Source organism: Podarcis pityusensis (assembly GCF_964106645.2).
Source record: "Podarcis pityusensis genome assembly, chromosome: 1".
In the NCBI taxonomy this organism is placed as follows: domain Eukaryota; kingdom Metazoa; phylum Chordata; class Lepidosauria; order Squamata; family Lacertidae; genus Podarcis; species Podarcis pityusensis.
The window spans coordinates 107,570,615-107,590,182 of NC_138028.1; the positions used below are offsets into that span (position 1 = coordinate 107,570,615).

Sequence of the window (19,568 nt, forward strand, 5' to 3'; positions counted from 1 at the left end):
TGGTTTAAGAACAGCTTAGTTTATGAACAACTTGGATTAAGAATGCTGCAAACCCGGAAGTGGGTGTTTTGGTTTGTGAAGTTTGCCTTGGAAGCAGAACATGTTGAGTGTGTTTCATTTGTAAACTGAGTCCCCCACTGCTATGGGAAAGCACACCTTGGTTTAAGAACACTTTTTTTAAAGAACAGACTTCCGGAATGGATTAAGTTCATAAACCAAGGTACCACTGTACATATGTCAGATATAGATAGATAGATAGATAGAAGATAAATATTCTTAAATATCATCATGGTTTTTTTTAAAAAAAGAATCTCACAGGAAGGATGTATTTCCTAACGTCTTGCTGGGCGTACTGAACTGAATGTTTTGTCTTTCTTTCATTATATGGTTTGTGTTTAATGGATCTCATAAAAAGGAAGGACATAGTTTTTCCTTCTGTTATTCAGTGGTATAAATAAATGTTGCTTAGTCCTGCCTTTAGCTGTGCATGCACAGACATATACTGCTTTACAATACATGGCTTTCTCTTAATTATAGCATTTGGAGATGTGTTGTACTACAGGTCAAGATAGATGATGTGCATCCTTACACATGTCTAATAACTGATGCCTTAATAATTGTGTGTGTTTCTTAGACTTTTTTTTTAGACACTGCCCTTCATCTGTAGGTCTCAGGGTGGTTCTCAGCATCAAAGTACAAGACAAAAATACATAATAAAACAAGGACAAAAACAAAACAAAAGAATAACACCCTAATAACGTTAACTTCTCTAGCCTAGCACAATAGTTTTGTATCTTCCCTTCCTCTCCACTTCATAGCTATGTGGGGCAGAGGTAGATAACTGAAGTAAAATTTAAATCCACAAGCTTCACAACTACATTTGTCTGCTTTAACTTCATGGCTGCTGTGTCCCAGTTTCATATTGCTCTTAGGCTCCTTCCATCTTATTTTATCTTGAGCACATAATGCTCTTGTATAGATTCTTATCATGAATACTATATAGGTTGGACATTGTGTGCATTACTGTAAATTGGATTCCCACTTTGAAGGTTAGAAGAACTGGAATCGTAGAATCATGTAGACTTTGCATTTCGAGTTGCATGTTCCTCAACATTTTTTTAATGTCCTTAACTTGAGAGCAGCATTCAGGTCTTGTATACAGTGGTGAATTTTAAGCTGTCGTCTTCATCATGTTTGATTTTCATATACTACAGAGGCTCTAAAAGTTTCTAATGTTGCTTATCCCTTTTTCAATTGATGGATTAGATACGGGATTCGAGTTCTGTTTTCCAGCTTGTATATCTTACAGAATGATTATTTGTAGTATCATTATACTGTCTCTCTTTAAAAGATGTTAATCTGATTAAGCCCTTTAGCTGCATCCGATTTGCCATTGGGAATTCAGTTACATTTTCAAGACATGCCCCTTCTTTAGAGCCATCACTGGTTCACTGGTTATGCTGGATGCCAGAGATAAAATGGTGAAAGTATAGAAAATCAGAAGTTAACAGAAAGCAAGATTGCATGGAGTTTATTTGATATTGCTGGAATATCAAGATGCTCCAGGATTGAGAGGTGGTGTTTTATCAGATTTATAAGTCAGTGGTTTTTAAAGAATATTGTAGCATAAAGGAGTTATATGAAATTTATATTTGCGAATATTCAAATGGATGTACAGTATGTTAGGCACTTCATAATTACTTTGTTACAGATAAATAATTGACTGAATAAGTGTGTATATAAAATACAACAAATATGTATTTCAGTGTACGGTCAGTTGTGGGAGAGCTGTATTTATTCAGAGGATCAATAATAGCTAAATCAGGCTTCTAGTTCTCTCTTAAATACTCCGTTATTTTCTGTTTCTAGTCATCTCTATTACTAATGGTTGTTTATGATCAATAAACTTCTTAATTTCTTAATACATTTCTTAATACATGTAAGTATTAACAGATCACTATCACTTAAAATAAATTCAAATAGCATATTAAATCAGAATTTGACATTCACTCTTGGTCTCAGCACTTCAGGTTGTTGACTTATGTTATGAAACTCTGAAGCATAGTTTAGACAATTGTCACTAAACAATAGTCTAGATGATCCCCAGGTTTGTGTGTTCTCCTTTCTATCCCTTCATGCGTGCAAAGGAAAGAGTCACAGTTTCACTTTTGACTAAGCCACAGTTTCCTGTTATGTATGAATTCTGGTAACTGTGGCTTATTTTAACTCCTAGATAGTTTGTTTTATCAAACTAAAATAGGGATGTGGAACCTGAGGCCCTTCATATGTGACCAAGGCAGCAGTCCAACAACATCTGGAGGGCCACAGGTTCGCCATCCCTCAGCTAAATTTAAAACACATCATGGATGCCAAGTTTTATATAATGGGGCATTGTGGCTTAATTAAAAGTAGAAGTGGAAGATTTGCTCTCCTCCTTTTGCATGTGAACTAACAGGAGATAAAAGTGATACAAGTGGACAGTCTATGCTAAGGGTCACTCTGGCTTAGTTGCAATAATTATATTGGGCTTAATTTTTTTTGCCTCTTGGTTGGTGTATCTTGGTTACTCATTTTGCATTAACTGCATTCATAATACTTCAGAGTATGTGTAGATAATTCAGACATCAACTCTTGCTGTTTATTTTGTAGCTACCAAAGCCTTTGACTGCTTGAACAGGTTGTTATTATGCATGCTTCTTATAAAGCAATCTGTGTTAATACATTTAACACCACTCATCTTTTAGGTTAATGGGACTCTGTGCCAGATAGTAAGTGACTGATCTGAAATACTTTCAGGCATAAACAAAAATTAAGTAGAAGATCAGGAGAATCTTTATTTGCACCAATCACTAGCCATAGCAATAAAATAAAATGTACTGAAGATAGAGCTAAAGGCTTAGCTGTACAAAATACATTCTAGAGGTTTACATCAATAATCAAATAATAGATCTTTTTCTAATTGCCTCTGCTATTTATTTATTTGCAGTTTTTACTGTCACATGATTATCCTGATCTGCTAGAAGAAAAGACACAGTAGCAATGGTTGAGCGACCTGGTATGGATAGTAGAGGGGTAATAACTTCACTCCTCAAATCTTTCTAAAGAGTACAAGCTAACAGCACATGAGCTACTGATTCAATACTGCCATCTCCACGTGGGCATAAGCGTTTTTCCAGCGGAATTTTTTGAAATCAGCCCTCAAGTACTGCTGAAGGCAGTACGTTTAATCTAGCATAAATATTTTGGAACTGTTCAATTTTGCAACTAGGGTGCCAGCGTGTCAGAATGACTAGGTGGAAAATAGTCATACCATTAAGTAGAGAATATAGCTGTTAAACTGTTAAAATGACATTGGGAGATTTGTAAATGCTTGTATATAGGTAAATGTGTATATAGATAATAGCTTTATGAAACAAATTTACTTGTATATTGGTAATGAACAGTTCAATGGGTATGATGTAGTCTTGTTCCTCCAGAGCAGGGTTGGGCAGACTTGCAAGATTTCCCCAGATACAGTGGAACCTTGTGTTACAGACGGGATCTGTTCCGGAGACTCGCCTGTAACACGGAACTGACACAAGCTGAAGCGCCGTGTCAGCGCGCACACATGGCATGATTTAGCGCTTCTCCGCATGCGCGAGTGGCAAAACCCGGAAGTAACCCGTCCCATTCTGGTACTTCCGGGTTGCTGCAGGACGCAACACAAAAACAGGTAACCTGGAGCAGACGCAACATGAGGTATGACTGTATATAAAATTTTTACTTGGACCCCCAAGACGTCCTCCTAGTTGCAGTAAGACAGACAGTAGCACAAAACAAGGACTATGATACGTCCGGGTTTTCCAGAACACGTCTTGAAATCGCTAGGAAAAATGGTGTCTGTGCGGATTTTTGCTGAATCGGCAAAATGTCTGGGAAAACCTGGCAAGGTATGGCAAGTTGGGCTATTTTTATTTTTAAAATCTTTAAAAATCAAAGAAAAATACCAAAAGCTCAACAACTTTGACCGGAAAAAAAAGCTAAAGTACCTTGTCCAGATTTTCACTTTCGGGAATCTGTCAACCCTAACAAAACTCAGAATCAAAAGATGGACACACAAAGCAAAAATGTCTTAATTTCATTTGACAATATCCTTCATTGGAGAAACTGTTGAAAATAAAGGCATTAAAACAAGAAAATAAAGGGGACAACTTCTGTTGGCAGTGGTATGGTTCATGGAGTGGATGAGACAGGAACCAAACAGAACTTCAACAGCAGCTTCACATGGGACACTCTGGAGAGATTTGCTGGGAGGACAAAAACAAACCAAACCCAGTATTCTGAATATTAATAGAATTGCCTGTTTAGGGGAAAAGAGGGGGAAACTATTATTAGCTTTTGTCATGTCAATAATTCAAACACTGCCTCTATCTTCTGAACAATAAACATTAAAACATAACATTGTTAAAGTAATATTCTTTCGAGCTATAGCTTCCAAACTACAACTGGGTGTTAACTGCTGGTTGCCGTGTCCTTTTTTCCAGTTTGAAAGGAAGCAATCCTCTAAATATCGTGTGGGGTAGAATTAAAATTTAAGTATAGCCACAGAGAAGAAGTTGCAAAACCTGCAGAAAATGCTGCTTTGTTTGTTTAAACCAGTCATCCAGGGTAGTTGTTATGACTACTGCTGACACTTCATTATTGGTTCAGAAGGGTCATATAACACTGAACGACAGGAAAATACTCCTCAGTTTGCAGCTTTTTAATGTGTAACTAAATTATTAAATGTACTGAAATCAGGGGTGGCTAACTACCATTTTGGGAGCCTGATATAGGCCCCCCGCCCATTTTTTTCCTGGCCTTCCAAGACACCTCTGGTTTTTGTAGCAGCAGCAAAACGAAAACAAAAATACAGTGGTACCTCGGGTTAAGAACTTAATTAGTTCTGGAGGTCCGTTCTTAACCTGAAACTGTTCTTAACCTGAGGTACCACTTTAGCTAATGGGGCCACCACCACGCGATTTCTGTTCTCATCCTGAAGCAAAGTTCTTAACCCAAGGTACTGTTTCTGGGTTAGCAGAGTCTGTAACCTGAAGTGTCTGTAACCTGAAGCATCTGTAACCCGAGGTACCACTGTATACACTATGCTGCGATGGGTGGAGGTCAGCACTGTCATTAGGGATGCAAATTGCTCACTCCCCAGCCATCAGATTAATCATTTTATGAATGGAGAATGGGGTGGTAGTCCTGTGGTGGTAGCCCTTCCAAGAGTATTATTGTATTTTGGAGGGATGTGTTTAGTAAGATAGTTGAGACAGAATAAGCAGATGGAGCAACCTGCAAATTTGAAAAACTATATTGTTGCCAAATGATTTGTATTACACCTAGTATTTCAGCATCTGTTGTCACTAGTGCATCAGAAAGAGCATTATAACCCTCCCTCCTCACCTGATCTGCATGGCCAAGGGCAAATGCAACCCTTGAGTAAAAGGAAGGAAAAGAAAAAAGCAACTAGCCACCCCTGCTGCTAAAACATTAAAAAACTGATCTTGGAGAGAGACTAACTTTAATCAGCAATTTTAGCTAAAATACCTGCATATTTTAAGACCAGTCATATGTATTTCCTGCCAAAGGGGGGGGGGGCCCAACTTGCATTAAGGTATTTTTTCCCCTTTCAAGCAAGTAAGCAGTGTACAGTGGACCCTCTGGATACGAACTTAATTTGTTCCGGGGGTCCCTTCGCACCCCGAAAATAACGTTAATAGTGGTGCGCTTCTGTGCACGTGCGTGGTGTGCAGAGTGCTTCTGTGCATGTGTGCGCAATGAAACCCGGAAGTATGCACTTCCAGGGTTGCCGTGGCCATAACCCGAAGATTCCATCTCCAGAGGAATACGTAAGTAGAGGTATGACTGTACCAATATGGCTACTTGTAACGTGAAAGTGTTGGTATTGTTGCTAGGGTTATCACAACCCATGTCAGTGATGATTTAGTTAGAAAGTTATACTGTACAAACACTGGTGCTTTTAATGCTTGGAATACACGCAACACCCCTTTGTGTCATACTTGCTGGCCTCCATTCACCTTTGCTCAGCTGCTCTCTTCGTAAGCTTTTTAATGTTCCAGATGTTCTCTAGCGCTAAAGGGTTGAGGGTTGAACCCGGGTCCAGCTTTGTGCAGCCCTTCCCCATCATTGCAGTAGCAGTGTCATGGCTGAAACTGGGTGTGTGTTTGGAGTGGAGGTCAAAGCAAATATAAAAATATTCTGCATGTTTCTCGTTGCCTACAAGGAACAGGTTTTGTTTTGTTTTAATGAATTAATTAACTTATATCTAGTTTTACCCATAAAATATTGTGACCCTCTAGCACTGCTGGTGCTAAGCAACCTGACCAGTCTCTTGAATTGAACTGAACGGGATGCTTTGTTAGCATCCAACTGTCTCGGGAGACAATGGAGGTGTGCACCTCTGGGAGCGAAGTCAAACTGTTGGAAGGTTGCAGCAATTGCCGTGGCTGTAGAGACAGATACAGGAGAGACATGTTTGGCTGCAGATGGGGCAGATAAAGGCGTCTAGTTCTGCTGCTGCAGACCCACCAAGGCATTTTCCTCTCTCTGGGCTCCTCCCAGCGGTCATTCCTCCTATGGTCAGTGCTATGGATACACGTCCTGACTGACTTATCTCCAGGCACTGCGGTTGTCTGCAAGGGATTCTCACAGGAATACTAATGGAATAATACTAAGGAGTGAAATACAAGGGACTTAATTCAATTGAATGTCTCCACAAACAGAAGAGGAGGAGAGGCGATTTTTGCTGGATCTGGCTTTCCACATTCCCCCTCCCAACCTTCTCCAGGTTGTTGGAGGAGTGTGGCATGCTAACCTGCAAGGAGAAAGGGGAAATCAGTTTTAAAAATTCTTCCCTCCTCACCATTAGTAGACACAGCTACTGGATTAGGAGCCTTTCTGCACTCAGGCACAGCCAGATTCAAGACATGTTGAATGAATTAAATATACATACAAACACCCTCTTCCCCTCAAATACTTCGGCTAAACCTGCCTGTTTGTTTCCTGAGAATTGCAAATCTAACTAGCTTCTTTCTCAGCACTTTATTTAAAAGTGTCACTGACAGAAATGACATTCAGACAGAAAATAGCCTGTTCACTTGGACCCCTGCTAGAGAGGGGGATTGCAACAAGGGACGTGATTTTAGATACTGAGAAAGGCATATTTTAGATGCCTTTGTCTGGTTTTGAGGCTCTTCTAACATCTCAAATACAGATGCATGTGAATATTTGTTGCAGGAAATCCCCTGGCAGACAAGCAGAGACAAAACTGGGTGCGGGCAAAGGCATTCATATCAAACAAAGGAAGTAAATAAATTAGATTAGAGAATATATTGTTGATGTATTTCTCAGGCTGCAATCCTGGACCTGTAATTTTTTTGTGAGATATTTTTTGCAGTTGTTTTAATTGCAGTTGCAGTTGTAGTGGAAGGACTGGACATAAACCTCCAGAAACATCAAAAACTCAGGGAGTTTGCATCCAAGGAAGTATGTATAGGATTGCTCTGTATAGGATGGCCGCTTTCATTTGTGTGAGCCAGTATTTTTTCAAATTTAGGGGTTTTTTTTAATGAGTATAGTCATCACATATAAACCCCACATATAAACTTAATATTTGCATAGCGCTTTTCAGTGATGCTCAAAATGCATTACGTGTTAAGTTCAACAATCCTACATGGAGCACAAGTGTCCTGAAGTTATGGAGGATTTTTTCAGGTTGGGAAATGGAGGATTGTTTAAGGCTGTCTATTGAGCTTGTACTTGAAATGAAAGTTTAATCTGCAGTAGGTTTAATGGCTTATTGCTTCTTTCGGAATAATACATCTCACCAAGCTATACTGTTTATATTTTGAAGATAAAATGCTTGCTTACAGCTGTCAGGGTTATTGGCCCTATTTCAACGATCACATCATTGCTTAATAAGCTGAGATACATACAAGCTTATTTTCCATGTGCTCCATTCTTGTGTTGCTCCTGTTTTCATTTGTTGTGCCGCAGTCAGCCAGGAACTACTTTCCCGTTTCATTCATGCAAGGAACCTATAATTACGAGATGGTTTATGGCATGTTCTGAACCTGGTAACCATAGTTTCCTGGTTTGAACAAAATGGGAAACTACGGTTAGTTGAAGTTTCCCAGATTTTGTTTCTGTATGCGGGGAAGAGAAGAGGCTGCATCCATGGACAAATGTCTCATTCACATCACAGCTTATTAAGATATTATATAAATGTGGACAATATATGGCTGGTCTTTATTGAAAAAGCCTGAAAAAGCAGTTGTCTTGATTTGCTGTGATAAACAGGAATGTCCTAATCTAAAGTCTGAAATGAATGGGAAGGATTTTAATACTAACTTCTGAAGTATTTTAAGTTTTTAATACTTAAATTCAAACTTGGAAAAGTCAATTTTCTTCTGTCTTTGGTACTTTGTGTATTCAAAGTCTTCATACAAAACTGATAACAGATACTTGAAAAATAGTCAAAGCACATTGGTTTTTACTCAAATGCCTTTTTATGAATCCAGCAGCTCTATTTGGAGAATTGGTCTAAGCCATTTAAAAAAACCTCGGTGTTACACCTCTCATATACACCTCTTTTATCTTACTCCCTTTTTTTCTTCAACAAAACTTGTTGTTTGTTTGGTAAACTTTGTTTAAACTTGTTAATATTGTTGCTACCAAAAAAAGGGGGGGGAGGATTTGGGGGGAGATGTCATAGGCTGCTCCTGTTTCCTTAACCATTGTTAAACAATGGAACAATATTTTTGCGTGTGAACTGGCTCAAATTAGGTGATAGTCTTCAAAACCACCCTTTTTTGACATACTGCAACAGCAGAATCTTATTACATGTTCATTTGTCAGTGCATGTTGCTTTTAGATCAAAGGAAGTGGTAGAAATAAACTGATTAAGTAAAGGTGAACAGTGTTATGTGATTCAGGCTATGTTCTTCAAACGCAAGCATATATTTCAAAACTGTTTTTGTAGTGTTGATGCATATTTTGTATGTAGATTTACAGTTCCTCACATCCCCCTCTTCAAGCAGGATCATGTTCAGCATATATATGAGGGTATTTTAGAGTTCTTAATAGTAGTTCTTTCTAGAAAAAGACCTGGGAAAGGTTGGAGAGGGCCTGACTCTGGTAGCATTTATGTGTGAACTATTTGAGGATAACATGTAATCCTCCTAAGAGAATTGTTTGTTTATACTTCTGCTCCCTCCTTGTCTGACTTCCCTGTTACAGACTGTACAGGATGTAAAGCATATAAACTGTTTGTTAAACAGAGTTGCTTGTGTGCATGTAGCTGGTGATAATGGGAACATAAAAGCATTTAGCTGCCAGAAGTAGGCAGCAATAGGTACAGGTACAGGGTTCCACCATCATGAGTTCTTATGAGAGATCACAGATTTGGCCACTTTGGGAGACATGATATGAGATGCTATATTTGGATAAAACTTCTTATGCCTAAAGTTGGGCTTTCTATTTGGGAACAAGATTATTTTAAAGCAGCAAATATTGGTATTTATTTAAAGGTCCAGCAAATACCTACAACTTTTATTTTATAGCAAGTTACACTTGTTTCTCTCCACTCTGTCTTTAAATATTTCCCCTTCTCTCCATCAGAGGCTACTAAAGTGGGACAAGATAGGTGTACAGCAAAAAAGGGTCGTTCATTATTTATTTATTTTATTCTTGGGCCGTAGATCCCATTTCCCAGTAGGGAACTTAGACTAACAACTCGCCTTGCTTCCCTTTTCAAAGCCATTTAAAAAAAATTGGCCACATATCAAATCACCAGGCAAGGACTGGAGGTGACGTAGCACATAGAATAGCCTAAAAGCAGCTCTTTTCACAGTAGCATTATAACTGAAAATAACATTTGTGCTTTTTTTATCCATTATTCCTCTTTTTGTTTGTGGTTCCTTTCTGTAACAAATGTCTGTAATGCCACTTAAACCAGCCTTTGCTCTATTGCTGTCACAGCAAAGCTTGATACAATGGAGTTTGTTCTCGTATTTTCATACAGCTTTCTGTTCATTTGCTGTGTAACTTTAATCCTCTTCCCTCTTTTTTATTATTTATTATAAAGGTGATTCATGCTCAGAAAGTGCACTACAGATAATTGCCACATCTGGCCACCATGCAGATTTCCCCAGTGGTATCCAGCCTGCACCGGAAGATGTCTACAGAATGAACTTGGCCAAAGGAGTTTCAATGTCTTTGCCATCATCACCTTTGCTGCCTCGCCACGCCTACTTGATGCAATCAAGAGCAAGCAAAAAATCTCCAGGTAAGTTAAAAAAAAAATTCTCAATTCGTACAGTAAAAGACTACTTGGTTAATGACTAGTTCTTTGTCAAGTGATAAATTTCCTTCTAGACTCCATTTTCTACAACTGTTTCCCTGATATCCTGCTCACAGTATCACTGATCAAATGGCTTATGTGGGTTACCTCTAAGTAATAGGAGACAGCATCATGCTAAGTCAAATTACGGTTGGCCACATTTCCAACCTTTGGGGAAACAGCATACAGGTGTTGAGTGGGATTAGAGACCAAAGTGGGTGGAGCAATAGATGTGATTCTTACTTTGTATAGAAGGCCACACACACAAAAAGGCAGAGGCTTCTGTACATAAACATGCCTTTCCATGTTTCATCCTGGCAAGCAAGCAAGAGGCATTTTCATAGCTCAAGGGCACATTCCAGCCAAGCAAAAGCACTTGAGGAGCCTGGGGAGGTTCCTGGGGGCCAGATGGAGAGACCTGGAGGGCTGAATTTGACACATGGAGAAGACATTGCATGGCTCCTGCCCAGGCATTCTGCTGTGTAGTGTTGCACCGCGCTTAGCCAAAGCTTAGCTTGGTGTGCTGCCTGAACCCAGGTACATGGTTTAGCTCCTTTGAACAAACTGTGAGCTGTAAACCATGAGACAAACCTTGGCTACATCTCATGGTTTGTATGGGGATTGCTAGAACATGAGCCCAGGTGACACACTAAGCTAAGCGATGGTTTTGCTCAACTTAGCAGCAGAACAGTTAACCAAGAGCAAAGTAGCTGAAATCGTCCCTCCCAGAGCCCACATGCTCATTCTAAGCCATGATTTGGCTCAGCATGATGTATGAACCAGGCCATTGTCTGGATGAGCTTACCTGATACTGCCTGAATGTTTCCTTCCTTACCTTCACACCATTAGTTGGGGACCATAATTGAACTTGTGACTGCTACACAGAATGTGTGCAGCATCAGAGAGTAGAACCTTTACATATTAAAATATTGATTGCTATTTTGGGGAAACATGGTGGTTCAGTGTCATATTTGGCCTATTGATTTAAGGTCTGATATCATGCAAACTCTGCAAAGCATCATTGCTCAATAGACTGAACCCTTTGTAGTTTTACAGATGGTTTCAAGATGCTATTTTCATTCTGAAGATGAATTGATTTACATTTATTATCTAAGCTGAATGTAATATGATATAGTAAGGGAGGGAAAAGGCTATTCAACTTTGTGATAACACCTCCTGAAAGCTTTTGTTTGTAGCAACAAGCAAATGTCTGTGTACATATCTTACTAAATAAGGTGTGACTACTGCCTTCCTTTTTATCAGCTATGCGCAACTCATTCCAGTACACTAACATCACTTTGACTCCACCAGGCCTGGGACCTGAGTATCTGGTGAACTTTGCCAAGTGTGTGCTATCTGTAGAGACATGAAGTAGTTTTGGTTATTCCAAATGATCTAGCCTTGGGGAATTTTCTCAATGAAAGGAAGTAAGTAATAAGGAACAGTTATGTGTCAACTATTCTGAGCCCAAAGTAATGGTGCTTGGTGATAGAACAGATAAAAACAAATGGCAATTAGACAGTCATCCCTTGGAGAAGTCTAATAGATTTAGTTATCTGGAGGTTTGTTTGCCCAGAATGGCCTATGGAACAGTCATTGGCAGGAAAATAAACTGAATGCCCAAAGTTCAATGCAGTAGGTGTTGAAATTTGCCAGAGTGAAGGCTGGGGAATCTTGGGCTGTCAGCTCTAAAAGCTTTTGCTGCTAAGGTTGATATATGGGGCAGAAATCTGGGGTCCAAACATCTGGAAGAAGTACAGTTGTGCTTTACTGGGTCTCCCACCAGGAACACCCACAGCGTACCTGTGGGGATAAGCAGGATTAGTGCCAATTTCATATTTCATTTCAAGGAGTAACTTCTTATTTTTTAAACGGAGATATTTGGTAAATAAACTGGTAAAATAATGTATGGCGGAACACTCTCAATCATCCTCCCCAAACACCTAGCTAGCTAACAATAAACTATTATCGAGGAAATACGGATTTGATCCAGAGGCCCTTTTCACTACCAAAATCCCACTTAGCTGACAAAATATTAAAGCACTGCTCCAAAATCTGTTGCAGAACAGGAAGGGATGCCATTACTTTATACAAATTTTCCAGCACTTTCCCCACTTTGAAATCATCACACCATGGGGAAGAGAAATACTTATCTGAGCTAAATGCACATTTTCTCTGCAAAGTGCCCACAACTCTGCGTATTTTCAGACTATGAAGTCTAATTTTGGGGAGATTTAAGAAAATCCTCAGAGGTCTGCACTTTTGTGTCTGCAGTAGCCCTTGAGTAGAGGATACCATAAGCTATTTGATGTTCTGCAAATTGCAGGAAGCATACAGGCAAAAATATTTTAAGCACTCTTTAGTAGTGGTTGGTACCCACCGAGATAGGGATAAGATTAAATATCTGTTGTCTGGCTAAATTCACGGTGAATGCAACTCAACTTAGACAAGGCCATGTGGCCTCCCTCAAGATCTAAGATTCTGGTTTTTTTATGCAAGTTTTCCCCCCTGTATAATTCTTATGTATAATTCATGCTCATATGTTTCTGTTTGGCTGCAACCTGTTTTGTTGCCTGATTAATAAATTCGTTTTGATGAAAGGAAGTAGCCAATACATATTAAAATATTGTGAAACTGGAGAAAGGATGCATAGAAGAGACTGTAGGTGATTTTTCAAAAATAGTATTTTATATATTTTTCATGTCCTTTTAAATCTTTTTTCTTTTCTTTCACTGTTGGTGGATTGTATTTCGGCTAGCACTAACAATAGTATGTTTTCACTCCCCTGGTTACTTTTTCCTATCAATTTTCTTTATTGACCTTATTTGAGTCTTCTTGTATCTTAAGCACTTAAAAAAACTCAACAACTTGGGATTTCCTGAAAGTCTTTGTCTCATGTTGTTCACACTTTCAACCAGTGTCAAGGACCTTGTTTAACAAGATTGCATAATTCTTAATGATTACTCTACACATAATATAGTCCTGGATTTTCATTTATCTGATTTCTGTTAAGCAACCACTTATTATAAGAAATAAATAAGTTATTTCTTTTGGACATGTAGTGCTTCTCTCTACAGCATTTCCCAACAAACTACTTCAGCATACTTTTGAAAATGTCACTTATATTAAAAATATTAAAATTCAAGTATGTAGTTTTGATACATAAAAGTGGTCTTTTCTAGTCAAGATGAAAGGGAAGCACTACATTTAATACCTGTATTTTAGTGTCCCGCTTGAATTAGGTGTGGTTTAGTGGGAGGGGGAAACTGCTGGCTTTTGAAAAGTTGGCCTTGTCAACAAGAATTTATAGCTGTAATGAAATCAGATCCCAACACCCTTGAGTTGCCAGTATTGACAAGTCCAACTTGTGCTATTTCTTTCTCTCTCTTTTTTGATGTGTGCACCCAAGAGAAGGTGCATTACATTTGATTCCCCCCCCCACCTCGTTGTGTGGTTTTTTAAAAAAAAAATCACCCTTAGTGTTATTTCTCTTAATTTTATTGGCCTAAATCCAGCACATAGGTAAGCTTCTTAGACCTATTTAAAGCAATGAGTTTTCGTATACCTGACTCTGTTATATTTAGGCCATAATAAAATACTAGAGATATTATTTGGTTGCGATGTTCCATTTGCACCACATACCTCCACCTACACTGCACCTACCCTTCCTCTGCTCCTCCCCTGCAACCCTCATGCATCCCAAAAATATGCTCCAGAGGGTTGGGGGACCCTCTGGAGTAGATTTGGGGACATGGAGGTCGGGGAAGGAGGAGAAAGGCAAGTTCTATGAGATCCACTGGTGCAACGTTGGAGTCTCATCTTGTGTATTTTACAAGTTAAATACAATATTTGTCTTTTAAAAACCTATAATAGTTTGGGTAAGATACCATCTTATTTATGTAGTATTTTAATTCGCTCACTCTGAGTTCATTGTTTGCATCTGTCTGTCTCGTGAGACAATGGAGGAGTGTGCCTTTGGGGTGAAGTCAAAATGTTGGACGGTTACATTGCCTGCACTTATAGCATAATACACAATTCTTCCTGAAGAATAATAATTTAAAGTAGAATAGTTTAAAACCAGCTATTCAAATGGGTTTGCAGACTTCAGTGGACAGCTGTTAAGGAGGAGGAAATTCATAATACAGAGGGGAAAAGAGTGTGTGAGTTCATGCCTGCTTCCTGCTCTTTTAAGCCAAACTAGAGAAGGCACAATTCATGAGCATGTTTTTAGAAATGTGAGTAGCAGCTGGGAGAGGGAAAGCTGCATCAGGGCTCACTGCACCCCTCTACCCACTGTGGTCCTGATGATTGGGGGATTTTTAGAAGGGAGAAAAGGAGTTAAACTCTCTTTTCCAGTTCCTACAATCCTGATCTTGGGAGAAAAGCAATGGCAATGACAAACATAGACAGCATCTTAAAAAGCAGAGACATCACCTTGCCAACAAAGGTCTGTATTGTTAAAGCTACGGTTTTCCCAGTAGTGATGTATGGAAGTGAGAGCTGGACCATAAAGAAGGCTGGTCGCCGAAGAATTGATGCTTTTGAATTATGGTGCTGGAGGAGACTCTTGAGAGTCCCATGGACTGCAAGAAGATCAAACCATTCCATTCTTAAGGAAATCAGCCCTGAGTGCTCACTGGAAGGACAGATCCTGAAGCTGAGGCTCCAATACTTTGGCCACCTCATGAGAAGAGAAGACTCCCTGGAAAAGACCCTGATGTTGGGAAAGATGGAGGGCACAAGGAGAAGGGGACGACAGAGGACGAGATGGTTGGACAGTGTTCTTGAAGCTACCAGCATGAGTTTGACCAAACTGCGGGAGGCAGTGGAAGACAGGAGTGCCTGGAGTGCTCTGGTCCATGGGGTCACGAAGAGTCGGACATGACTAAACGACTAAACAACAACAACAACAATCCTGATGCTGTCTCCCCACCCAGCTTAATATTGCACCAACTTTAGCTCATTGTGAAGCTTACATTATTGGCAGAATTATTTCTGCATCAGACCTCTGAAAAGAGCTTTTGAATATTCTTTTTTAGACATGCTTGTGTGCATAAGCCTTCAGTCAAAACTGAACTTTTCTTTTTGGCCAACTCTTCCGGCTAAAATGTATGCAATATTCTGGGCTTGGTTATAAGGGGAAGTCCATTTGCTGGCTTGAAAGATGTTGTGTTCACTCTTCCTTTCTTCCCGCATGGGTAAGATAAAATTGTTTCTGCTTTTATTGGAGTACTGGTCTGTGTTGCAATCAAACAGGATGTGAGAGATCTAGCCCATATAACGGGCAGGGTGTTATGGGTTCCTATCCCTGGAAATATTTCCTTTAGCACTTAGGTTTCCATGGCTTAACAGCCTTTTTGTCAATTAGGGACTGCTCATGTGCATGTAGTTAAATTTACGAGGATATACTTTCACAGTCCGGGAAAAGGCGAAGTCTCTGAACCTTGCTGAATTTCATCTACAAAATATTTGGATTTGCATTATTAAGTGTTGCCATAAGATATACTTCGTAACAAAATCCAAACTGCTGCTTTTCTACTGCAAGGCCTTTAGGACACCTTACAACAAAATAAAATGATATCCAATAAAAACAATTTAAATTAACAACTTGTAAAAAAAAGTAAGATAGAAATTGAGCCAGCTACAGCAAAATAACAAAAATACTCTGTCTATCACTCACGAAAAACCCCAAAGAGAATAATAGTATTTAAGTTGGCACCTAAAAGATACCATAAAAGAGCCTCTCTGGGAAGGGTATTCCACAACTAGGATGCCATAGAGAAGACTCTGTCTCTTGTAGCTAACCAACTCATCTTCCAAGGAAGGGACACCAGGAGCTTCAGACTATATTTACATTGCATTTAATGTGGCATGAATGGACAACAAGAATCTAGAAACATTTCTAAAACGTTAAATAATATACTAGACACTCCGTGTACTCTTCGGAAAGTAGTACCTGTCAAGCAGTCTGAAGTAAACAAGCTGCCAGCTTTTCTTTAGAAAAAGAAGTTGTAAAACAGCCAGAACCTGAATACTTGTTTGAAAATCATGAGGAAAAAGCAGGGAAGCTGAGCGGTCCCTAAAAAGACTGCTCTAGCTATAAAGCGAAGTACAGCCGTACTTGGATCCTGAATGCCTTGCGACTCGAACGTTTTGGCTCCCAAACGCCGCAACCCAGAAGTGAGTGTTCTAGTTTGCGAACGCCCTTTGGAACCCGAACATCTGATGTGGCTTCCAATAACGTGCAGGAAGCTCCTGCAGCCAATCAGAAGCCACACCTTGGTTGCCAAACGTTTTCAGAAGTCGAACGGACTTCTGGAACGGATTTTGTTTGACAGCCAAGGTACGACTGTACTTTATAGAACACCTTTCACATTCAGTGTCTCCTCTGTATTAATAACAGACAGCTTATTTTCTAAGTGAAAAACGTGGAGAAACTTTACCACTTGATAAATCTCCCTTTCTTTGTACCAGATAGAATGTCTGCATCCTATTTGCATTAATTCCTATGCATAAGCAAACATGTATCACATGACCAGTTCACCATGTTGGTAAGGTTATCTTAATCCTAATTTGAATCTTTACTGATTCAGTGCAGTTCTATACATGAGTTCAGAAGTAAGCCCCATTGTTAATTAAGTCAAAGTTAAGTACAGTACTTTTAAGTCTCATTGATCTGGTTCACAAGTCACTGTTAGGCACCATGCAGATTCCCAGAGAAGATTTCTTAGCTAATTTGCTCCTTGGCTCCAACTCATGGTTAGTTGAAGAGAGAGCTTAACCATGCATCAGGGTTCTGCTGACAAGTTAAGCCAAACCAGAACTCAGCATGGAGCAGGAGTAAAAAATAAAAAATAAAAAGACTGAGAAGGAGCAAGGCAGCTGCAAGACCCTTTCTGAGAACCTGAACATTCATGCTATCTACCTGGTAACCCATAGTTTGGATTACCATGGTGTGAAAATCAGGCCATTAACTTTGTTGCTAAACAGTGAGTTACCATATTTTTCCATCTATTTTTGGGGACTCAGATTTAAGAAAATGGCCTCGGCACTATCCTTGTACAGTGGAACCTCTACCTGCGACCATAATCCGTTCTGGAGGTCTGTCCAGAGGTTGAAATGGGTCGCTGGGAGAGGCGCTGTTGTGCGTAGGCGTGGGTGGCAATTGCCCGCTTCTGCGCATGTGCGAACAGCGATCGCTGCTCCTGTGCGAACAGCGGCAAACTTCCGGGTTACTTCCGGGCTTGCTGTAGATGTTGGGCGAAATGGACGCAAGAGGAGGCAGACATAAGAAAAGGTTTGACTGTATAAGATGCCCCCTTATTTTTGACATAATTTATTAGGGGGAAAACCTACTCTTATACACGGAAAAATACAGTAAATGTGTTTTTAAAGCATGAGTAGGGAACCTTTGGCATTCCAGATATTGTTGAACTCCATGAGCCCTAAAAGCATAACCAGTGGTCAGGGGTTGATGGTAGTTGCAGTTCGGACAAAACCTGAAGGGCCAAAAGTTCCCCACACTCCATTTGTCTTTACATTCCCAACTTCAGGAGTCCACAAAGATTGATTCTGGTGATGGGTGGTGTTTGGGTCTGTTCAGACGTAACTCTTAAGCTGTGCTTGCGTGCTCCCTCTTTGCCTGCACCTCTCGTCATTTTATATGGCTTTTCCTGATTTCCGATACTTCCTTTTGATGAACTGAATTGTGCCGATTCATTGCTCTGTGTGCAAGCAGAAACTGAGTTGTCACTGAACCAGAATCAGAAGTCAAGAATCGCCACATAAGGGGGAGAGTGCAGGGCCAAGAGTCCTCAAGGCTCATTCAGTTATGAACATGTCCAGTTTTTCTTGACAGTAAATGGCTTAATCAAAGTCGCCATGATGCTCCAAAGTTTCACCTTTCTCTGCTTGCACATCCCCCATGGGATATAATGATCTGTTTACTTCTTAGCTGTGCGGTGGAATTTAATGACTGATTCTGGAAGCTTTTGTATATTCAGGTCCCTTCACTACTGCTCCATTGTTCTGAAATCTCAGATTTTTCATTTGTGAGAGTGTGGCCTCCTCAGTTGCTTTTTTTGTTTTTGAGAAGTCCCCAAGTATGTGCAGCTCTTGGTATGGTGTGTTTATACATTCCTTTGAGAATGCTAGTGGCTGCTTTTAAAAACTAAAGGAAAATGTGACCTCATCACTGCGTTTCCTCTGTTTCTGCAGCTATGAAAAACATGTAAAGGGAAGCTACGCAACTCCAAATGACAGAATCACAGCTCTTTCATTTTTAGAATTGGCTTTTCACCATCTCTTGCTTATTAATGTAATCCTGCTTTAAAATGGTTGCCCATCATTGTTCTTGTGTACTGTATCTAATTATAGTATTACTTGCCGTACATAGGCCAGAACGATTGTCTTTTGAAAGGATGTGGTTTGCGTTTTAGAGGGAGTGCATTTTGGAGTTGCTTTCATTCTAAACAGGCCTTGCTGCTGCTTTTTATTCATGTTCTAATAAGTATCGAATAGCACCCTCTGCTGGTTTTTTATGCTGATAAAATCCTGTCTTTTTCGCATGTGTCTTTCATTGCATTGCAAAATGTACAAAGATCAAAGCCGAGTTGCTTTACTGATCTTTCTTTGCATCAGAATGTCCAAATACTGAAAATACGCAACTGAAAAATCTCTCAGTGCAGATTACTTGCCTCTTAACATCTTTTAATCTTTTATGCTCACAGAGTGTATGCTTTTGGATGAAGGTGGGGATTATAATCTGCATCAGGAGATTAAACATACGATAGTGTGTATGTGGCATTAATTGCCTCAGCTAACTTAAACAGTTCTAGTATTACAAAATAAAGGAGCACTTCTGTGAAAAGTTTTATCTGCTTTAAAACCTTTATGTGTGTAGCTTGAACTTTTGTTTATACGATCAAAGAGTAAACCCAAGGGCAAAATAATTTTGCTGTGCAGAATCAAACACAAGACTTATTTGCTCACCTTGATTTATTATCTTGAAGAATCTGGCCATATATAAACAATACCATCAGCATCATCATGTAGGAGAAGGAACATGTTGTCAACACCTGAACTGGAAGGGATGCAGTAAGCCAGAGTTGGACTGTGCTTGAGGCAGAAACTCATTCTTTATGTACTGTTATCTTCCCAGTTCCCTTAACACTGAGTGATGGGG

The 19,568-nt window shown here is 39.6% G+C and overlaps 1 protein-coding gene across 3 annotated transcripts in view; it reads left to right on the forward strand.

Moving 5' to 3' along the window:
* Positions 1-19,568, forward strand: part of TANC1 (tetratricopeptide repeat, ankyrin repeat and coiled-coil containing 1) — a 139,862-nt gene that overhangs the window by 56,973 nt on the left and 63,321 nt on the right. For all 3 annotated transcript variants that reach the window (XM_081005397.1, XM_081005396.1, XM_081005398.1), the window contains exon 3: positions 10,130-10,330. In XM_081005397.1, coding sequence (XP_080861523.1) covers positions 10,130-10,330 — 201 coding nt within the window. The remainder of the gene's footprint in view (positions 1-10,129; positions 10,331-19,568) is intronic.